The sequence below is a fragment of the Ahaetulla prasina genome, chromosome 13, assembly GCF_028640845.1.
Source record: "Ahaetulla prasina isolate Xishuangbanna chromosome 13, ASM2864084v1, whole genome shotgun sequence".
In the NCBI taxonomy this organism is placed as follows: Eukaryota; Metazoa; Chordata; class Lepidosauria; order Squamata; family Colubridae; genus Ahaetulla; species Ahaetulla prasina.
In genome coordinates, this window is record NC_080551.1 from 2878789 (window position 1) to 2899986 (window position 21198).

At 44.9% G+C, this 21198-nt stretch overlaps 2 protein-coding genes across 2 annotated transcripts in view; both read right to left on the reverse strand.

Annotated features, from left to right (window-relative positions):
* IQCH (IQ motif containing H) overlaps window positions 1-348 on the reverse strand; it is an 84410-nt gene extending 84062 nt beyond the window's left edge. Inside the window, exon 1 of the mRNA XM_058156780.1 lies at window positions 224-348. Within this exon, the coding sequence (XP_058012763.1) occupies window positions 224-268 (45 nt within the window). The 5' untranslated portion in view covers window positions 269-348. The remainder of the gene's footprint in view (window positions 1-223) is intronic.
* Window positions 335-17055, reverse strand: LOC131184750 (IQ domain-containing protein H-like; the record flags this gene model as incomplete). Its single annotated transcript, XM_058156455.1, has 4 exons — window positions 16864-17055; window positions 3061-3181; window positions 2500-2628; window positions 335-456 (listed from the first exon to the last, which is right to left on the reverse strand). Coding segments are annotated over exons 1-4 (480 nt in total), but the record flags the coding sequence as incomplete, so codon positions are not given.
* Between the last annotated feature and the right edge of the window lie 4143 nt (window positions 17056-21198).

Below are 21198 nucleotides of genomic sequence, written 5' to 3' on the forward strand. Positions count from 1 at the left end.
CAACGATTCTCCAAAAGAGTGCAAATATCCAGCTGTCTGCAAGGAGTATAAATCCTTCCATTCCCCACCATTCAGTCAGAGCTGAAGAAGCTTCTAGGATGAGAAGTGAAACATCTTCAAAGAAAAACCAGAAAGTCCAGTTGCCTCTTGAAAAAGGAAAAAAAAAAAGGCACCTTTGGGACAACCGTGACCTGGATGACGGAGAATCTCCATAGACATGTACCTTTGCCGAGCAAACCGAAGGGGTGGCTGACTCCCTTAGTCGCATAGCCTGAAGTAGCTGCTGCTGTTTGAGTTTCTTGGAGGAGATGACAGAGATGCAGGATGGTGGGGGGGCGATGTTCCCCTTGGTTCCTTTCTTCTCCTTTCCACCTTCTGCTGGGTACTCGGAGACCTGGGTGGGCTTCTGAGAGGGGAGGAGAGCCGTTTCTACCTTCTCACTCTGCCGAGCCCCATCTATGACACAGATAAAGGGGGCTTTGAAAAGCTTCCAGGGTGCTCAAAATCCTCAGACATATAATTTTGCCACCCCAAAAGCCACGTTGAACCGAGATCTGATCTATTTTTCTTGCCTATGTTAAACAACAAAGAAACCCACAATCATAGCCAACCAACAGGTTAGAGATTAACCCTCTAATAAAACATGATAACAGGGTCCCAATATTGGAGGGGCTCCTACAAAGACAAGGGGGTCAACCTATTTTCCAAAGCATCAGAAGGCAAGGCAAGAAACAATGGATGGAAACTAATCCGGGAGAGAAGCAAACCTGGAATTAAGGAGAAACTTCCTAACAGCGAGAACGATCAACCAGTGGAACGGCTTGCTTTCAGAAACTGTGGGTGCTCCATCACTGGAGGTTTTTAAGAAGAAATTGGACAGCTATTTGTCCGGAATGGTCTTGGGTCTCCTGCTTGAGCAAGGAGTTGGGACTAGAAAACCTCCAAGGTCCCTTCCAACTCTGTTGTTCTGTTAACAGATGTGCTTGGTAAGGAAGCACCCCTGGGGCTTCAAGTGGGAAGAAATAGAAGATTTCTGTTTCTTCTTCTTCTCGATTCCTTTTGTTGCTTTCAAGTTTTAAATTGTAGGAAGTTAGCACCCACCCCCCTCCTAGAAAGGGGAGCTTTTTATCAGGTTCACCTGATACACCAGTTGCGTCCCTTCCTTGACCGGGACTCCCTATGCACGGTCACTCATGCCCTTGTCACTTCCCGCCTGGACTACTGCAATGCTCTCTACATGGGGCTCCCCTTGAAGAGCACCAGGAGACTCCGGCTGGTCCAGAACGCAGCTGCGCGGGTAATAGAGAGAGCACCGCAATGCTCCCATGTAACACCTCTCCTGTGCAGTCTGCACTGGTTGCCAGTGGTCTTCCGGGTGCAATTCAATGTGTTGGTTGTCACCTTTAAAGCGCTTCATGGCTTAGGACCGGGTTACTTATGGGACCGCCTACTGCCACCAACAGCCTCCCATCGGCCTGTGTGCTCCCATAGGGAGGGCCTCCTCAGGGTGCCGTCAGTTAAACAATGCCGACTGGCGACCCCCAGGGAGAGCCTTCTCTGTGGGGGGCCCTGCCCTTTGGAATGAGTTGCCTCCGGGGTTGTGCCAACTCCCTGACCTCCAAACATTCAAACGCGAGCTCAAGACTCTGTTATTTCATCGGGCGGGGCTAGCCTCACAAAATTTTTAAATTGGGGTTTTATGATAGTTTTATGTTAGTTTTTAATTTGATTTGGCCAAATTTTTAGAATCGGTTTTTTAATAAGCTTTTAATGTTTGTTTATGTTTTTATCTTTGGCTGTAAACCGCCCTGAGTCCTTCGGGAGAAGGGCGGTATAAAAATCAAACAAACAAATAAATAAATAAATAAATAAATAAATAAATAAATAAATAAATAAATAAATAAATAAATAAATAAATAAATAAATGAAATATTTTAGAAAATATTAAAAAGGCAGAATATTATATTTCCCTGGATGAGAAATGGAAAAACATGTTTTAAGGACAAAGCAGCTCCCTGCAAATTCCTGCCTCCTCTCATCTTTGTCAGTGGGTCAGAGACAGAAACTCATTCTCCCCACCTTTGTCAATGGGCCATCATCTGCAACACAGTAGGACCCATCTAGCTACAGAAACTCATCACATGGCACCTGGGAAGATGACATCAGCCAGCAAGGCTAGCTAAGACCCCCACCCCCTGGGAGTCTGACAACCAATCAGGATACTCTTCCTGTGCCCCAGGAAATTCAAAGCTCAGAGAGAGCATAAAGCCAGGGAGCGCACAGCACTTCGCCCTTCTTTTCTGTTCAGGAACTCAAGCCGTGTGATCCTGACCACCATTAAACCATCTTTCCAAGCAGTCTCCATGTTTCCAGTGTCTTTATCCCCATTTGGAACTGAACCCAGATGGACATTTCTTCCAACAAAATCCCTGAGGATAACCAAATGACAGCGGATATTTGCCTTTCAACTGTGGGAGGCACCTGCTTGGCTGAACCTACCTGCGTCAACCTTCTTGTACTTTGTCTGAAATTCATGGAGGGGAACAGGTTTTGGCAGAATGGGTGGCTTCTCCAAAGTAATCCTAGCAGCACGTGGAATCAGTCCTCTTTCAATTAGATTTAGGATGCCTAGGAAGAGACAAAGGTTTCACAGATGACTTCAAAGGCAACTGATCTGGGAGGTGTAATATTTGTTTTTCCTTCCAAACAGGGTGCAGCTCAGAGGGGAGGCAGAGCGAAGGCTGAAGCAGAGAGAGCGTTTCTGAAACAGAAGCTGCCAGGGGAGGAAACAGGCAGGACAAGACAGCAGAAGGTGACATGATCCCATCTTCCAGTAGAGGTAGTCCTCAACTTATGACCACAATTGAGCCTAGAATGTAAGCGAGAAATTGGTTAAGTGAGCTTTGCCCCCTTTTACAAATTTTCTTGCCGCATTTGTTAAGTGAATCACTGCAGTGGGTAAGTTAGTAACCCGGTCGTTAAGTGAATCTGGCTTCCCCCTTGACTTTGCTCGTCGGAAGGTCGCAAAAGACAGTGAACGGCCCAACGGCCATGACTGACCTTTCCCTGCATCCTTCTCAGAAATAGGCACGGCAGAGCGAACGTTGTTCAGATAGGAGGCTGGTGGAGCTACGGAAAGGTTGTTGACTGTCACACCTTTTGCAATCTTCTGCGTCGGTGCCTAAATAAGGAATAGGAATATAGTAAAGAATTGAGATATTTGACTGTAAATATTTTGACAGCAGCAAGGATCGTGTTTGCCAAAAATTGGAAAAAAGGAAAAATTACCATTGCAAGATGAAATTATTAGGAAAATGATGGAGTGCGCAGAGTGGGCCTTCTCTGTGGGGGCTCCCGCCCTCTGGAACGAGCTCCCCCCAGGACTTCGTCAACTTCCGGACCTCCGAATCTTTCGCCGCGAGCTCAAAACTTACTTATTTATCTGCGCTGGACTGGGTTAGTTTTTTAAGTTATGGGTTTTTAATGGTGATTTTATAGTTTAGGGTTTTATATCGGTCGTTTGACCGTTTTAGTTTTAAATTGGCCGGTTAAATATTTCATTTTAAATGTATTTTAAATTTATTGTGTACCTATGTGTTTTAATAAGGCTGTACACCGCCCTGAGTCCTTCGGGAGAAGGGCGGTCTAGAAATCTAATTAATAAATAAATAAATAAAATAAAAAATGAGTAAATTGATTTTAGAAATCAGAGACCAAGAGGATAAACAATTCTATAAGATATGGGATCTCTTTTATCAATGGTTAGAAGGGGAATTATGTTAAAGTGAATTAAGGAAGGTTAGAATATAATGAAATGTTTAAATTATATAATTGTTTTTAGGGAATGGATTTGAAGATGTATAATATTAATTTGGAAAATTGATTCTAAGGGAGAAATTGAAATGTTATAATTAATAAGAAATTATTTGATTATAGTTGAGATACATATTAGATTAATAAAATGTAAGTATAGATAAATTAATTGGAATGTATATGGGCACACAGGACTGGGGATCAACACACCGACACAATGTATTTGGATTGATGATAATTTTATGTATGTTTGTTTGTTAAAAATAAAAAAACTTTTACAAAAAAAAGCTGCTAACCTGCTGATTGTATGGACCAGCAGTGGGTTTCATTTTTGTTCGCTACCAGTTCACTTGTGGGCGTGCATGCATGACGCTTCTGAGCATGCGCAGAGACATCTGACCAGGTGGGCGGAGCCTCCCGCCACCAGCGGTTCACTCAATCCGGGGCAAACCGATAGCAACCCACCACTAGTATGGACCACTTACGTCTAGGAACCTTTTTGAGGCAGCAAAATATAATTTGATACTAACCACCCCAAAATTGGTACCGGCTCAGGTTTCCTGGTTTAGGAGTGTGGAAGTGCTATGGGGTTCTATCAGCTATTTATGTAATTTAGAAGGTAATTAATATTTTAGGAAACCCATTATGTATTTTTTTAAAAAAGTCAGCTTTGCCAGTTATTTAGGAGTGTGTGTGTTTGTGTAAAGTCACACCCACACATATATAACTAAACAAAGAAATCCCAAAATGGCTATCTATAGAAAAATTTGAATAATTGAGTTCACGTTTTTTTCTTCTAATCCAAACTTTTTTTTTTTTTTGATCTCTTATGATGGCCTGGTGAAAGTCGGTTGCTCATCACTCTACTAAACATAGTTGCAAAAAATGGCTGCTTATTCACTACTTCACTAAGAATATTTCATTAATCAAGTCATGAGATTGCGGCAGGATAAATAACTTTTTGGACTTCCATTTCATTAGTTACAAAATCTCTTCTTTGGTGCTCAATTTACAGCATTTTTTCAGAACAATAAAAATTAAAGAAGTGTTGGTCTTGATTCTAGCAGGCGACATGATAGCAGTGTTCCAATACTTCAGGGGCTGCCACAAAGAAGAGGGAGTCAAGCTATTCTCCAAAGCACCAGAACGCAAGACAAGAAACAATGGATGAAACTAATCAAGGAGAGGAGCAACCCAGAAGGAAGGAGAAATCTCCTAACATTGAAAACAATTAACCAGTGGAACAGAAGTTGCCTTCAAAAGTTGTGGGTGCTTCATCTCTGGAGGTTTTTAAGAAGAGACTGGACAGCCACGGTTCTGAAATGGTATAGGATCTCCTGCTTGAGCAGGGGGTTGGACTAGAAGATCTCCAAGGTCTCTTCCAACTCTGTTATTTTGATAAATTAGAATAGTTCTGCCTCTTCTTTATTATAGAATAGAATAGAATAGAATTTTATTGGCCAAGTGTGATTGGACACACAAGGAATTTGTCTTGGTACATATGCTCTCAGTGTACATAAAAGAAAAGATACGTTCATCAAGGTACAACATTTACAACACAATTGATGATCAATATATCAATATAAATCATAAGGATTGCCAGCAACAAGTTATAGTCATACAGTCATAAGTGGAAAGAGATGGGTGATGGGAACTATGAAACGATTAATAGTAGTGCAGATTTAGTAAATAGTCTGACAGTGTTGAGGGAATTATTTGTTTAGCAGAGTGATGGCCTTCGGGAAAAAACTGTTCTTGTGTCTAGTTGTTCTGGTGTGCAGTGCTCTATAGCGTCGTTTTGAGGGTAGGAGTTATCTGTTAGCTGTTTGGCCCCTTCACTGAGAAACTGGTATTACGATTATCTTTTTTTTAACATTTATTTTGGACTTACCAAAATGCCCTTTTGGTTAGACACCTTTGCTAAGCTTATCATTGTAACACCTGCCTAATACGTTACCTGAGAGGCCAGTATCCCTCCAGAGGAAGCTAAAATAAATAGAAGGCCATGCCTAAAATAATACGGACAGTTAACTGACGATCCAAAAGCGTATCTTTCAAGTCCATCCTTAACATGATGTTGGTCATCACGGGAATGGTTCTAGATTTCTTCTAGAAACCATCTGTTTTGGAGCTGGCTGACCACACGGACTGCCTCGGAGGCCTCTACCAAAAGGAAAAGCCGGACAAAATCAGACATCCTGTTCACAGGATAAACACGGCTGTAGCACTGAAGCAAATGACTCAATTCCAGGCAATAAATTGGACATGTCTAATATCATGAAAACATTTTGGTGGAGAGAAACATTACATCAGAACACAATTTTCAAAGGTTAGAACAGAGATCTTAATTTGGGCTGCCGGCAAACATTTACTCTGCATAATATGCCTGAAATGTGCTGCAGAAGTATTTTCTCTTTATCTCAAGCAATTCTCTGTATAATTAACTTGAGGCATGAGACAAAAGAATTCTATTAGTCCTTTTGAAGCGCATTTCTCTTGTGGATAAAAACGTCCCACTCAATATGGTTATTTTTCTATGGTTCAATTTAAAACAACAGTTGTTGTTGTTTTTAAAAAAAGGGGTTCTCTTCCCCCCATTTTCATTGTTTTCCTTTTGTTAGGAACAAAACAGGACTGAGGCAAAACAACTTTAGGTGGTGAAGGAGGCAGCCAGCAGACTGCAGAACAGAAAATGGACACCGGATGTGCGCACACCAGAGACCGTTTCATTGTCCACATTCGACGTTCACAGATGAGCAACTCACCAACAAGTTTTCTCCAGAATCAGACGGATTCTGAGGATGGAACAGAAGCAGAAGCATTTGGCTCCAGATGCAAGGCTGTTTCAGTTACTACTCTTTAGCGACACTGATAAATTAGTTGGATGATGGCTTCGTATTACTAGTGGCCCGTGGAAATGATTCTGCAAAATTATGGACACATGGAAAATATATCGCCCTGCCAGAAAGCAAGCCAACAAAAACAAAAAAACCTTCCCATCTGTGTTGAAACCCTTCAACTATTTTATGTTTTTTTAAGGGAGAGGAAAAAAAAGATACTTAATTTTGTCACTTCATGTGAAAAGATTTTTAATTGTGGGCACCGAAGCTATTCAGTACAAAAGGAATGCAAAATATGAATATACAAAAGCATTTAATATAGACTTAGCCACTTAAGAAACTATTTCCACTTTTCTCCATCTGCTGACTTAAGCATCTGGTACCTTCCCAAGAACACATCATGAGAAAGGCGGGGCTAGATGAATCAAAAATTGGAATTAAGATTGCCGGAAGAAATATCAACAACCTCACATATGCAGATGATGCCACTCTAATGGCAGAAAGCGAAGAGGAACTAAAGAGCCTCTTGATGCGGGTGAAGGAGGAGTGCAAAAGTTGGCTTGAAACTCAACATTAAGAAAACTAAAATCATGGCATCCGGCCCTCTCAATTCCTGGCAGAGAGATGGTGAAGAAATGGAGGTAGTGACAGATTTTATTTTCCTGGGCTCCAAGATCACCGCAGATGGGGACTTCAGCCAAGAAATTAAAAGACGCTTGATCCTGGGGAGGAAAGCTATGGCAAATCTAGACAGCGTACTAAAAAGCAGAGACATCACCCTGCCAACAAAAGTGCGTATAGTCAAGGCTATGGTTTTCCCAGTTGCAATGTATGGCTGTGAAGGTTGGACCATAAGAAAGGCTGAGCGCCAAAGAATTGAGGCCTTTGAACTCTGGTGCTGGAGAAGACTCCTGCGAGTCCCTTGGACTGCAAGGCGAACAAACAAGTCAGTCCTAGAGGAGATCAACCCTGACTGCTCTTTAGAAGGCCAGATCCTGAAGATGAAACTGAAATACTTTGGCCACCTAATGAGAAAGAAGGACTCACTGGAGAAGAGCCTAATGCTGGGAAAGATTGAGGGCAAAAGAAGAAGGGGACGACAGAGAATGAGGTGGCTGGATGGAGTCACTGAAGCAGTAGGCATGAGCTTAAATGGTCTCTGGGGGATGGTAGAGGACAAGAAGGCCTGGAGGAACGTTGTCCATGGGGTCGCAATGGGTCGGACACGACTTCGCAACTAACAACAACCCCCTTCCCAAGATACTTAGCAGTCCACATAAATTATCAGTTTCTTCCAAATCACCATACAGCAGGCTAATATTAGTGGGAGAGCTATATTAGTCTACGACAGCCAAAAGTCAGAGTTCAATACAGGCAGCTCTCGTGTAGCGACTGCCTTGTTTAGAGACCATCTGCAGCAATAACAGTGATGAAAAAGTAACTTTGTGACCAATCCTTGCATTTATGACCTTTGCAGGTCTGTGAAGCAAAGGAAATCTGAAGTCAGATCATAAACACGGTGGGGGTTCCACTTAGCGACTGCCTCATTTAATGACTAAGTTCTACATGAGGACTATCTGTAGGGCTTTCTCAAATAACAAATGTTATTAATAAGGATACGCATTGCATATCCAGACCTTTGCATGCCAAAACAACTAGACGCAAAGACAGGTTTTCCCCCCCGTGCCATCACTCTGCTAAACACTTAATTCCCTCAGCACTGTCTCATTCTCACCTCTTCTTATCTTCTCAGCTTTCCTACTATCTTCTATTGGTTTATGATTTATCAATTATTGTTTGCAACTTAATGATTGCAACTATGATTTATGAATTGTAACTATGATTAATGATTGTAAGTATGATTTATGATCTATTACTTGCTGTTTATATGTACACTGTGAATTTATAATCTGAGACAAATTCTGTGTGTTTCTGATCACACTTGGCCAATAAAGAATTCTGTTCCATGCTCCATGCTCATTACATCAAATGCATGGAGAGGCTAAACTATTTTTTTTTTTTAATTGGGTGGAGGTGGAGAAGGGAGAAAACCCCAGGTATCTATTTTGCCTCTACATTTACACCAATAGTACCGGTCAAAAGTCAGAGCCTCGACCTGTCTTCAGCCACCAGATTAGAGGTCCTTCCACGGCTCTTTCTCTAACGTGACCCCTGCCACGATCCGCCAGCAACGCCCCTTTGGATTCCATGCAGGACAAACATGGCAGATTGTATGCCAAAGAGTTAATGGACACAAATCTCGCACAAAGGCTCAAAACTAGGACAAAGTAGTATCCAAGCATTTTAATTTCCCAAGACGCTCCATTATGACCATCATTAAGTGTTGTTAAGTGTTGTACCTCGATGAAGGTATCTTTTCTTTTATGTACACTGAGAGCATATGCACCAAGACAAATTCCTTGTGTGTCCAATCACACTTGGCCAATAAAGAATTCTATTCTATTCTATTTTACAGATTTCAAAGTAGCTCTTTTGGAACAAAGAAATTTTACAAGCACAATTGAGCTGGGGAGACGGCTGAACTTAACATACATCAAATGGTTTCAGGCCACCTCAACAAACACAATGGGCTTTCAGCACATTACAATTGCCAATTGAAAAGACACTTGTAATTTGTCTCCCAGGTAGCCTGCATCTGCATCTCTCTGCCCAGCCCCACCCCAGCCTCACCCCAATTTAAATCCAACATCAGCCCTACCTAACTCTGCGCATCTGATGAAGTAAGCATGGCTGGCGAAAGCCTACAATTTTCCATTAAATTTGCCAGCCCGCGAAGTTGCTACCGGCCTCCCTCCGATTAGTGAAGAGAGATTGAAAAGTTGGCTCAAGACAGCCTAGACTTTTCAGCAAGAAACTTTGCAGCTCCTTCTGTTAACCATCCAACGGTCCAAAGCCCCAATCCTCCTATTTTGGACTCAAAAAAGCCTATTTAGACTCTCAGGGAAGCCTTTCTAATCGAAAGACCTCTGGTAGGTTGTCCTTCCAGCTGACCTGTCTCAAATTACCGCACCAGGTGGGTGGCCAAGAAGAGATGCGTGACCGCGCTGCCTTTCGAAAGGCAGAACAGAAGCAGCACAGAAGGAAGGGAGCCGGATAATAGCTGGCTCAAACTGCTGTGCATTTTACTTGTGGGCAAAAGGCCAGCCAGTGCCGAGCAGGATTGGACGGCCAGGCTTATTGGAATTCTGGGCTGGGCCTCCCTCCTTGTCCGGCGACAGCTGTAAGCCAGCAGCCCATAGCATCTCAATCAGGCATGGAGTTCCATCAAAGAATGCTGATATGGACGGCAGCAGCCTCAGCTCCCCTCCACCTTGCCGAGTGACAGTCAATCTTGGATTCCAGATGACAAGGACTGGATGCAAAATGTAAAACAAATGGTGACCTTTCCAGAGATTAATTTGTTTACCAACAAAAAAAAACCACCCCCTCTCCATTTGTCATCCGGGATAGAGGTGACCTTCGCATTCCCATTTCCAGGTGGAGAAGACGATGCAGGCAGTCGTCTGCTCATCTAATCCGATCTCACCAATTATGACTTCTCTTAGAGTTGGGGAAAAAAAGGAGAGTTTATTAATTTGCCGGTGTCTTCTGTTACGCTTGTTATAAATGCAGCGAACGTGCTGCAAATTACCGCAGTGGAACATCAATTTGTTTAAGTCTGATTCCACTCCGGATGCCAAGATTGGGGCTTGTATTCCCTTTTTGTAATTGAAACCATAGGCAGAAGCTTCTCCCCACCCCTCACCTCTTCCCACTCCAAGATCTTACACCTTCTTCTTGTCCACCCCGCAGCACATCTGAAAAGAAAACCATGGTTTTTACTACGGCTACACCATCATTTCCAGAACAAATGGCTACCCCTTTCCTAGGCAGAGACAGTTCAGAGACAAACAGGGCAGAGTCCAGAGCCAGAGTGATGCCTACGGCTTCACAGAGGACGGAAGCAAGAGCGAGAACAAGGGGAGGAACTTCGTAAAACGGGCAAGCAGGACACGGCAACTCGTAAAAACTTGGGATGGCAAAGGCATTAAATCCTCCCTCATGAATAAATGAAAAGGAACCAAGTGTGTCTTGCATTATTTATTTATTTATTGGAAGGTGGAGGCCAAAGCACCCGAGCGACGCAACAATTCTGTGAACATGAAAATGACAGAGAGCTCCTTTGAGGTCACTGCAATTATGGAGACTTATTTTTGTGGCCATTTCAATGGGCATTTTTGCTCTTTGACAGAGGTGAGCGACTCGGAAATTGCCGGAGGAGAGAGAGCGGTAAGAGGCCTGCAGCTAATCGGCCACTCTTAAGAAGCACACAATTAAAATAATTCGCATGCTATTTTAATTAACACAGCTAATCTGCATATTTAAGCAAATGTAATTAACAGAATTTTGTGTATTCACAAACACCAATCTATACGTCCAATTATGTGCAATTAACATACTTTGCATTCAAGTTTAATTAATAGTGTTAATTCGTATACTTTCACTGCCAGTAATTAACATAATTCAATATTTTCACAAGCGTTGCTAAATTATATATTGCAGTGATATATTGATATATGTTATAGCAATGTCATTGATGTAATTTGTAGAAAATTCTTTAAGTAACAGTAATATTCCTGACTAGACTTTTTAAAAAGAGAATCAAATGGCTGATACAGTCAAGTTGCTTCAACACAGCTGGAAGTTCTCCTTTGTCCTATTATTTATTGCAAACATATTCAACATGTGCTGTGAGGTTGCTTCCAGAAGACCAGAGCTGAGCTAGCAAGCTGGAATGAAGGCAGGGCCAAAGTATTGCCAAATCTGAGATAAGAAGCAGTCCTTTATGCGGGATTCTGTCTCTTGAGGTTCAGATGCACAGATGAGGACCATCGCTACTGGATCAGGTGTTCTTCCAACTGCACAAGGGCCTGCTAAGGACCAAGTGGGCCTGGATACATGTGCCACATGCGCTTTCGCCTGAAACAGGGGTCTCCAACCTTGGCAAAGCTGGCTGAGGAATTCTGGGAATTGAAGTCAACAAGTCTTAAAGTTGTCAAGGTTGGAGACTCCTGGCCTAGAAAAGGTATTTTTAGCCATAGCGAGTATATTAATTATGAACTGAAGGCGAATTTACGTGTCCCGGGATCCAATCCAATGCTGCAGGATCCAATCTGAGTCGGTCACTGGGACCAGAGGTTTTGTCTTTCGAGCTTTTGAACTCGTGCTGGATGGAGCCTATCTTCAGGGAATGTCTCTCTAGTGGAGTGTGTGCTTTGGGCTGGCTGTTCTGTATGTGGCCTTTATACGATCTCTATCATATCTGGTTTTTTAGATATTGATTGCGGTGTTGATGGTTGGCTATTGAGTCATGGGCTGTCATTTCCCTGTGCTGTCGAGCCCTCACCTTCTAAGTATCTGATAAACTGGTGGCAAATCAGCACTTCTGTTGACTGACAAGGGGCCCGTTTCCCAGGCATCCATCACTTCCTTGGCTGTTTTTGTCCCTGCTCGTCCAACAATCTTAGTAACTGCAAAATTGAATGTATGTCTTGTTCACTGCAGTGTGAGGCTACCCATGAGTTCGGGTCTCCTCGTCTGATCGCTCACTTGGCAGCACAAGCAGCCAACGACTTAATAGCCAATCATCAACACCCCAATCAATATCTACAAACGCCACATAAAATAGGAACCATATACAAATACCACACACAGAACAGCCCAAAGCACACACTCTGCTAGACAGAAGTTCCCTGAAGATGGGCTCCAGCACGAGTCCGAAAGCTCGGGAGACAAAACCTCCGGTCTCAGTGACTGACCCAGATTGGATCCTGCAGTATATTCATTCCCCAGCTCAATTTGCTTTAACCAGGCCAACCTTGGCAACTTTAAGACCTGTGGACTTCACACACAGAATTCTCCAACCAGCCAGCCATGCTATACTCCAGAAGTGGTGATCTTCAACTGTGAATCCATGCTAGCTGGAGAAGTCTGGAAGCTGAAGTTGTTGCCAAGATTGGACACCTGCTTTAGAGCAGGAGTCTTCAACCTTGGCAACTGGAAGCCTGGCGGACTTCAACTCCCAGAATTCCCCAGCCAGCAAAGCTGGCTGGGGAATTCTGGGAGTTGAAGTCCGCCAGGCTTCCAGTGCCAACCTTGAAGACCCTGAGAGGCAGGCCTCTTCCCACCAATTTCATCAGTTTCACTTTACCCCACCTGCCTGGCTCCCTCCCTGCACAGCTCATGGCAGGTTGGCAGCTCTGACACCTTGTTAGCATCTCTACGTGATGCCTTCTTGAATCAACTGGAGGAGCACAGGATATACGGGCAGCAATACAAGAGGCAGACCATTTAGCTGTACGCTGATGACACCCAGCTGTACTTTTCCACACCGGGCCACCCCAATGAAGCTATCGACGTGCTGTCCCGGTGTCTGGAAGCCGTACGGGTCTGGATGGGGAGAAACAGGCTCAAGCTCAATCCCTCCAAGACAGAGTGGCTGTGGATGCCGGCATCCCGGTACAGTCAGCTGCAACCGCAGCTGACTGTTGGGGGCGAGTCATTGGCCCCGACGGAGAGGTGCGAATTTGGGCGCCTCCTGATGAACGGCTGTCCTTTGAAGATCATTTGGCGGCCGCTCCAGGAGAGCTTTTACCAGGTTCGCTTGGTACGCCAGTTGCGCCTTTCTGGACCGGGATGCCCTATGCACGGTCACCACGCCTCGTGACGCCTCGCCTGGATTACTGCAATGCTCTCACATGGGGCTCCCTTGAAGGGCATCCGGAGACTGCAGTTAGTCCAGAATGCGGCTGCGCTGGTGATAGAAGGAGCCCTCGTGGCTCCCGGTGACACCTATCCTGCGCAGACTGCACTGGCTACCTGTGGTTTCCGGGTGCGCTTCAAGGTGTTGGTGACCACCTTTAAAGCGCCCATGGCATAGGGCCGGCTATTTACGGGACCGCCTTCTGCTACCGAATACCTCTCACCGACCCGCGCCTCACAGAGAGGGACTCCTCAGGGTGCCGTCAGCTAGGCAGTGCTGCCTGGCGACGCCCAGGAAGGGCCTTCTCTGTGGGGGCTCCCGCCCTCTGGAACGAGCTCCCCCCAGGACTTCGCCAACTCTCGGACCTTAGAACCTTCCGTCGTGAGCTTAAAACACACTTATTTAGGTGCGCAGGACTGGACTAGGTTTTTTAGATTTTTAAATTTTTTAAATTTTAAATTTTATATTGATTTTAATTGGTTTTGGTAATCAGGCTGGTTAGAATAAGTTTTTTATTTGTGTTTTAATCTGTATTTATATGTCCTTTTTATATGCCTGTTAACCGCCCTGAGTCCCTCGGGAGATAGGGCGGTATACAAATGTGATCAATAAATAAATAAATAAATAAATAAATTTCATAATGGAGAAAAAGCAAACTCTCTTCTGCCTACTATGGAAAGCCCGTTTCCATATAAATGGGAGGGGGCAGCTTGTACGAATACTTTCTACCAGTGCTGGGATTCAGCCAGTTCGCACCCCTTCGGGAGAACCGGTTGTCAACTTTCTGAGCAGTTTGATGAACTGGTTGTTGTAAGAAATCATTAGGGCAGAGAACCGGTTGTTAAATTATTTGAATCCCACCACTGCTTTCTGCCCTGGATCTATCATGCGCCACTATTCTCATTTCCCAAGGGATTAACCCAAAGGTTCTCTCCAGATGCCTCTGGGTGGCCAGGTTGGATGCTTCAAGTCCTTCACGCTCTTAATGTGGGCAGAAGAGAAGCCCACTTCTTCAACTGAGGCCAAGAAGCTTTGCAGTTCTGCAACTCTGTCTGTGTTATGTCCTCCTCGCCTCCATCCGAATGCTGGCTTAATTAGCTGGCTCTTATCAGCTCTGGCAGCAAAAGAGCCAGCGTCTGCCAAGAGCCTTCGTTAGCTGCCAAGACCCTGGTGAGTCACAACCTTCAGCTCTAGTCAATCCGTGGATTTGCCTGATACAAAGAGACACACCAGCTCTGGCTGCCTTTTATATCCTGTGGGGTGTGGCTCCATGACTCAGCACTTCCTAGGCCTGTCCCACCCTTGCTTCTGTTGTTCCCTCCTCTCCTGCCTACGAAACCTGGGATTCAACCACGCCTGATTGCTGTCAGCTGGGTCTGCAGGCGTGGCCTGGGGGGGGGAAGAGTCAGGGGACGGAGGCCTCGTTATCTCTTTCGCTTGGCCTGTTTCTGGCTCCTGGAGCTGATCCAGGGAGGCCGGTGCTTCCGAGGTAAGTCCTGATGGCCCTTCCCCCTCACTGTCCAAGTCACTTTCTGGCAGCAGGCCCGGCTCCGAGTCACTTTCTGGCAGCAGGCCCAGCTCCAAGGCACTTTCGGGCATGGGGCCAGGTCCGGGGGCGGGAGCCACAACAGTCTGAAAGTGACCCTGTTGGATTGCAGGCCTGGCCCGGACATCCTTGTTCAAGACCCATAGAAGCACAGCCCGAGGTTACAGATCTCAGCTGAAGATACTCCAGAAGTGGTGATCTTCAACTGTGAATCCATGCTAGCTGGAGAAGTCTGGAAGCTGAAGTTGTTGCCAAGATTGGACACCTGCTTTAGAGCAGGAGTCTCAATCTGGAGCCTGGCGGACTTCAACTCCCAGAATTCCCCAGCCAGCAAAGCTGGCTGGGGAATTCTGGGAGTTGAAGTCCGCCAGGCTTCCAGTTGCCAAGGTTGAAGACCCCTGCTTTAGAGTATGTTCCCACAGTCTTATGATAACTTCTTGGACTTTTAATTCATTTCAAGGAGTTGCAGCTTATTTATCAAATCCCTAAACATCATAAGACCAGACAAGATCTTGTGATTGGAATAATGGAATCTAGGGAAAATGCTTGAAACTATATTATGTTATGAAAAGGGAATAATGGGAAAATATTTGAAAAGGAGGACTGATTTTAAATTAAAGGATTTTAACTTGGAGGAAGCAATCAGAGGAGGGTAAAAAAGAGAAAAAATTAGATTAGGGCGGATGGAAAGATTAGTTATATAATAGAAACAAGGAAAAGAAAATTAAAACTAGAAAGCAAGCATATTACGGCAAAAAGTGAAATATATAAATTGTATTAGGAGATAACTGAAAGATGTACAAATTTATGACTCGGCCAATACCCTGTTCAAAAAAAATGTATGTTTGATTGTGTATGTTTGTTAAAAAATAAAAAACTTTTACAAAAAAAAAAAAAAGAAAGACCAGGAGTTCTGAGAAATCATCACTTTTTGTGTTGAATCTGCCAGGTGGCTGAATTCGTCTTCAGAGGTTCTTTTGCACGAGCCAACACATTTCTTTTGTGACAATCACATTCTGGTTGTGAAATAAATAAATAAAATTAGAAGATAAAGAGCATTTATATAAAATAAAATCCAAAGATTGGTCAGAATAAAAAAAAAACTTAGTGGGAATCTCACTGAAGCAAAAAAAAATATATCATTGAAAGTTTATATATAGAAGGTAATAATGTTAATCACACAAGTTAAGATGTGCGTTTCTGGGATGGTTTATCATAGATATCAGAACTTTTCATTCTTTATCTCAAATACTCGGTTGCCAAACATAATACGATAGTACATTCAACAGCCAGGTACCAGAAGGATTTGAACTAAAGAGATCAAGCGATGTAGACACATGTGTGAACTATTCAACAATGTTTTTCTTGGCACAAAATAGCTTGGTGCTGAATTTCCTAAAACTCAAATTGTTGGAGCTAGATGTTTTGCCCAAGAGAGTGGCTGAGGGGTCGACTTATTTTCCAAAATATCAGAAGGCAGGACAAGAAACAACGGATGAAAACTAATCAAGGAGAGAAGCAACCTGGAATTAAGGAGAAACTTCCTAACCGTGAGAACAATTAATCAGTGGAACAGCTTGCCTCCAGAAACTGTGGGTGCTCCATCATTGGAGGGTTTTAAGAAGAGTCTGGACAGCCAAGTATAGGGTTTCCTGCTCAAGCAGGGGGTTGGACTAGAACAGGGGTCTCCAACCTTGGCAACTTTAAGCCTGGAGGACTTCAACTCCCAGAATTCCCCAGCCAGCAAAGGAGTTGAAGTCCACCAGGCTTAAAGTTGCCAAGGTTGGAGACCCCTGGACTAGAAGACCTCCAAGGTCACTTCCAACTGTTATTCAGAGGCTCAACTGTTCTGAAGAAAAAGCGAGAAACAAAACAATGAAAATACTTTTTTGATTACTTACTCCTGCTGTTTTCCTCCGATTAACCAACGGCAGACTGACCCCATAGTTCTGATTTACAATGCTTCGGTGGTATATGTGTTTTGGGTCACACAGAATCTTCATCATCATGGAAAGCTTGTGCTGTAAAGAAACACAATGCAGCCTGTCTACAACTACAACAATGCTGGAAGTTTTACCTAGTACTATTTACAGGGGTACCTTGGTTATTCAACTCAGTGGTGAAATTCAATTTTTTTTTACTAATGGTTTTGTGGGCATGGCTTGGTAGGCATGGCAGGGAAGGATACGGCAAAATCTCCATTTCCTCCCCATTCCTGGGGGAAGGATATTGCAAAATCTCCATTCCCTTCCCACTCCTGGGGGACGGATACTACAAAATCCCCATTCCCTCCCCACTCTGGGGTCATCCAGAGGTGGCATTTGCCGATTTTCCGAACTGCTCAAAATTTCTGCTACCGGTTCTCCAGAACCTGTCTGAACCTCCTGGATTTCACCCCGATTCAACTGCTTTGAAACTCATCAGCTTTGGTATGCAATGCATTTCTATGTGAGAATTTTGTCCTGGTAGTCATTGTTTGTTTGGTACTCAACACACAAGCTAGAATTTGTCATTGTCGGCTGCCTTGTGAGTCACTACATTACTCCTTTTGGGAAAAGGTTGGTACTCATCATTTTTGGTACTCATCGCATCTCCCAGAGCCAATTAACAATGAGGGCCGAAAATTAAATTTATATGCAGTCCATCTCACTATCCACACTATCCATACCAGCCTTGGGTCAGATCTGCCTCAGCTTGGACTCCTAAGTAGAAATAATCCTAGTCTCCCTTTTGTTGCAAGAGGAATAGTTTTATTAGAAGTCACGTGATTTGCAATAAAGCAAAGCCAGAACTGAAGTTCGTCCCAAAATTTCCCGGTTCACTTTTCCCCTCCAGTTCCTCCGCTCCTTTGGCCCTTTATTGTCCAACTATACTTGAGTAAATTCTTTTTGCAAAGGTCCTGCATTCTTCTGCCAGAGCAACAACCTTGAAGACCCTGAGAGGCAGGTCTCTTCCCACCAATTTCATCAGTTTCACTTTACCCCACCTGCCTGGCTCCCTCCCTGCACAGCTCATGGCAGGTTGGCAGCTCTGACACCTTGTTAGCATCCCTACGTGATGCCTTCTTGAATCAACTGGAGGAGCACAGGATATACGGGCAGCAATACAAGCGGCAGACCATTTCATAATGGAGAAAAAGCAAACTCTTCTGCCTACTTTCCCGTTTCCATATAAATGGGAGGGGGCAGCTTGCACGAATGCCCTTCTGCCCTGGATCTATCATGCGCCACTATTCTCATTTCCCAAGGGATTAACCCAAAGGTTCTCTCCAGATGCCTCTGGGTGGCCAGGTTGGATGCTTCAAGTCCTTCACGCTCTTAATGTGGGCAGAAGAGAAGCCCACTTCTTCAACTGAGGCCAAGAAACTTTGCAGTTCTGCAACTCTGTGTTATGTCCTCCTCGCCTCCATCCGAATGCTGGCTTAATTAGCTGGCTCTTATCAGCTCTGGCAGCAAAAGAGCCAGCGTCTGCCAAGAGCCTTCGTTAGCTGTCAAGACGCTGGTGAGTCACAACCTTCAGCTCTAGTCAATCCGTGGATTTGCCTGATACAAAGAGACACACCAGCTCTGGCTGCCTTTTATATCCTGTGGGGTGTGGCTCCATGACTCAGCACTTCCTAGGCCTGCCCCTCCCCTGCTTCTCTTGTTCCCTCCTCTCCTGCCTACGAAACCTGGGATTCAACCACGCCTGATTTCTGTCAGTTGGGTCTGCAGACGTGGCCTGGGGGGGGGGAAGAGTCAGGAGACGGAGGCCTCGTTATCTCTTTCGCTTGGCCTGTTTCTGGCTCCTGGAGCTGATCCAGGGAGGTCGGTGCTTCCGAGGTAAGTCCTGATGGCCCTTCCCCCTCACTGTCCAAGTCACTTTCTGGCAGCAGGCCCGGCTCCGAGTCACTTTCTGGCAGCAGGCCCGGCTCCAAGGCACTTTCGGGCATGGGGCCAGGTTTGGGGGCGGGAGCCACAACAGTCTGAAAGTGACCCTGTTGGATTGCAGGCCTGGCCTGGACATCCTTGTTCAAGACCCATAGAAGCACAGCCCGAGGTTACAGATCTCAGCTGAAGATACTCCAGAATCGAGTGGCTACCCAAGACGATTACAGGTAGTCCTTGACTTATAACAGTTTGTTTAGTGACCGTTCAAAGTTACAACAGCACTGAAAAAAGTGACCTCTGATCGTTTTTCACACATATGGCTCTTGCAGCATCCCCATTGGTCACGTGACCAAAATTTGGAGGTTTGGCAGCTGGCTCATATTTATGACGGTCGTGGTGTCCCAGGGTCACGTGATCAACTTTTGCGACCTTCTGACAAGCAAAGTCAATGAGGGAGCCAGATTCACTTAACAACCGTGTCGCTAACTTAACACGTGCCAACGATTCACTTAATGGTGGCAAGAAAGATTGCAAAATGAGGCAAAACTCACTTCATAAAAGGTCTCAGTCAGCAACCGAAATATTGTGCTCAATTGTGGTCCTAAATTGAGGGCTACCTGTAGGAAGTGAGAACAATCAACCAAGGAAACAGCTTACCTTTGGAAGTTGTGGGAGCTTTCAAGAAGAGACTGGAGTGCCATTTGTCAGAAATGATGTAGGGTGCCTTGCTTGGGCAGTGGCGGCGGTGGCGGGGGGGGTTGGACTAGATGACCTACAAGGTCCCTTCCAACTCTGTTAATGTGTTACGTGCAGACTGAAGGGATTGGTGCATGTTGCAAATTGTCTGCAATAAGCTTGCCTTGTACATCTTTGTGGGTGAGCGAGAATGTTCCTTTTTTTAAATAAAACACTAAGGTTGACATTGTCAATGCTGCAGCAGCCAGAAAACCCTCCTCTATGGGGAGACTCTCCCCCCCACAACCCCCGGTACAATATTCCCTTAGAAACAGGACCTTGGGGACCACAAATCAACGGTGGCCATCGCTCTGAGACAGCTCATGAAGCACCATAAACAACTCCAGCAAACTGAGGCCGGTGCCCATCCGGTCGTTTTACCTTCACCCCGTGTGATCTTATCCACCGTGGTTTTGTTTTTCCTACGGTCGCATTTGTCATCCAAATTTAATATGGCTGTTCTTTCTAGTTACTTCTAGCTGGAATTGGAAAACAGCCAATAACTGTCTGTTTTCCCCCCCTCCAATTCTGCTTAGTGTTTCCTAGAGATGGCAATGCTCTGGGTTCAACTATAGAAAGGCCATGAGCGTGGCTTAGGAGCCAGGGGAGAGGGCCCCGGGGAAGCAACCTGCAAGTTCATAGGAGAGGCCAAACCCATGGGGCCCCTTCTCCTGGCTCTTCGGGCTGCAAGCTTTGGCCTTTTCTCTCCTTCTCTCATGCACCCTCTGTTGTGATCCGCCAGCAGCCTGCGGAGCTGGCAATGGAGCCGGACATCAATGAGGCTGAGGTGAGGCCAGGGCCGTCGGGAAGTGAGGTGCGGACTCCGGAGCCTCCAGAGACTGACAGTAGTGAGGCAGAGGAACTGGAGGAGCCTGTTCCTAATGCACACATGAGAAGAGCTGCCAGAAGGCAAGAGTAGCTCAAGCAGAGAGGACAACTCAGGAGTAGGGCCAAGAGAGGATTGACCCCTCCCATAAGGCTTAAAACAGACCAGCAACGGCATTTGGGCTTTTTGCCGGAAAACAACATTGGTAGCTTCGTCTTCTTGCATTTATTTTTGTATCTGTGACTTCTGAACATTTGCCAAGAAAGGCCTTTGGCAGTTTGCCTAATTGGACCAAGGTTTGCTATAGGACTGAGGAATTTGTGTTGGGAGGAATTTGCTTTAATTTAGTTGAATGACACTGGGAATGAAGTAATTCTCAGCTGTTCGAATAAAGTTTGTTTTTTCACTGACTGAGTTTCCTACTACCTACTCGGGCATGGGTCACAACACCCTCCACATTCCAAATATATATATATATATATACAGGTAGGTGGTACTCGACTTGTGACCCCAACTGAACCTAAAACTTCCAAGACAAGAGAGTTGTTAAGTGAGTTTGTCCTATTTTACGACCTTTCTTGCCACAGTTGTTAGGTGGATCACTGCAGTGGCTAAGTGAAGCATTTGGTCATGAAGCCACTCTGGCTTCCCCCATTGACTCTGCTCGTCAGAAGTCAGGGAAGGTCACAAATGGGGATCACAAGACTCTGGGGCGGTGCAACCGTCATAAATACAGGCCAGTCGACAAGCATCGCAATTTTGATCATGTGACCATGGGGATGCTGGAAGGATCACAAGAGTCAGAA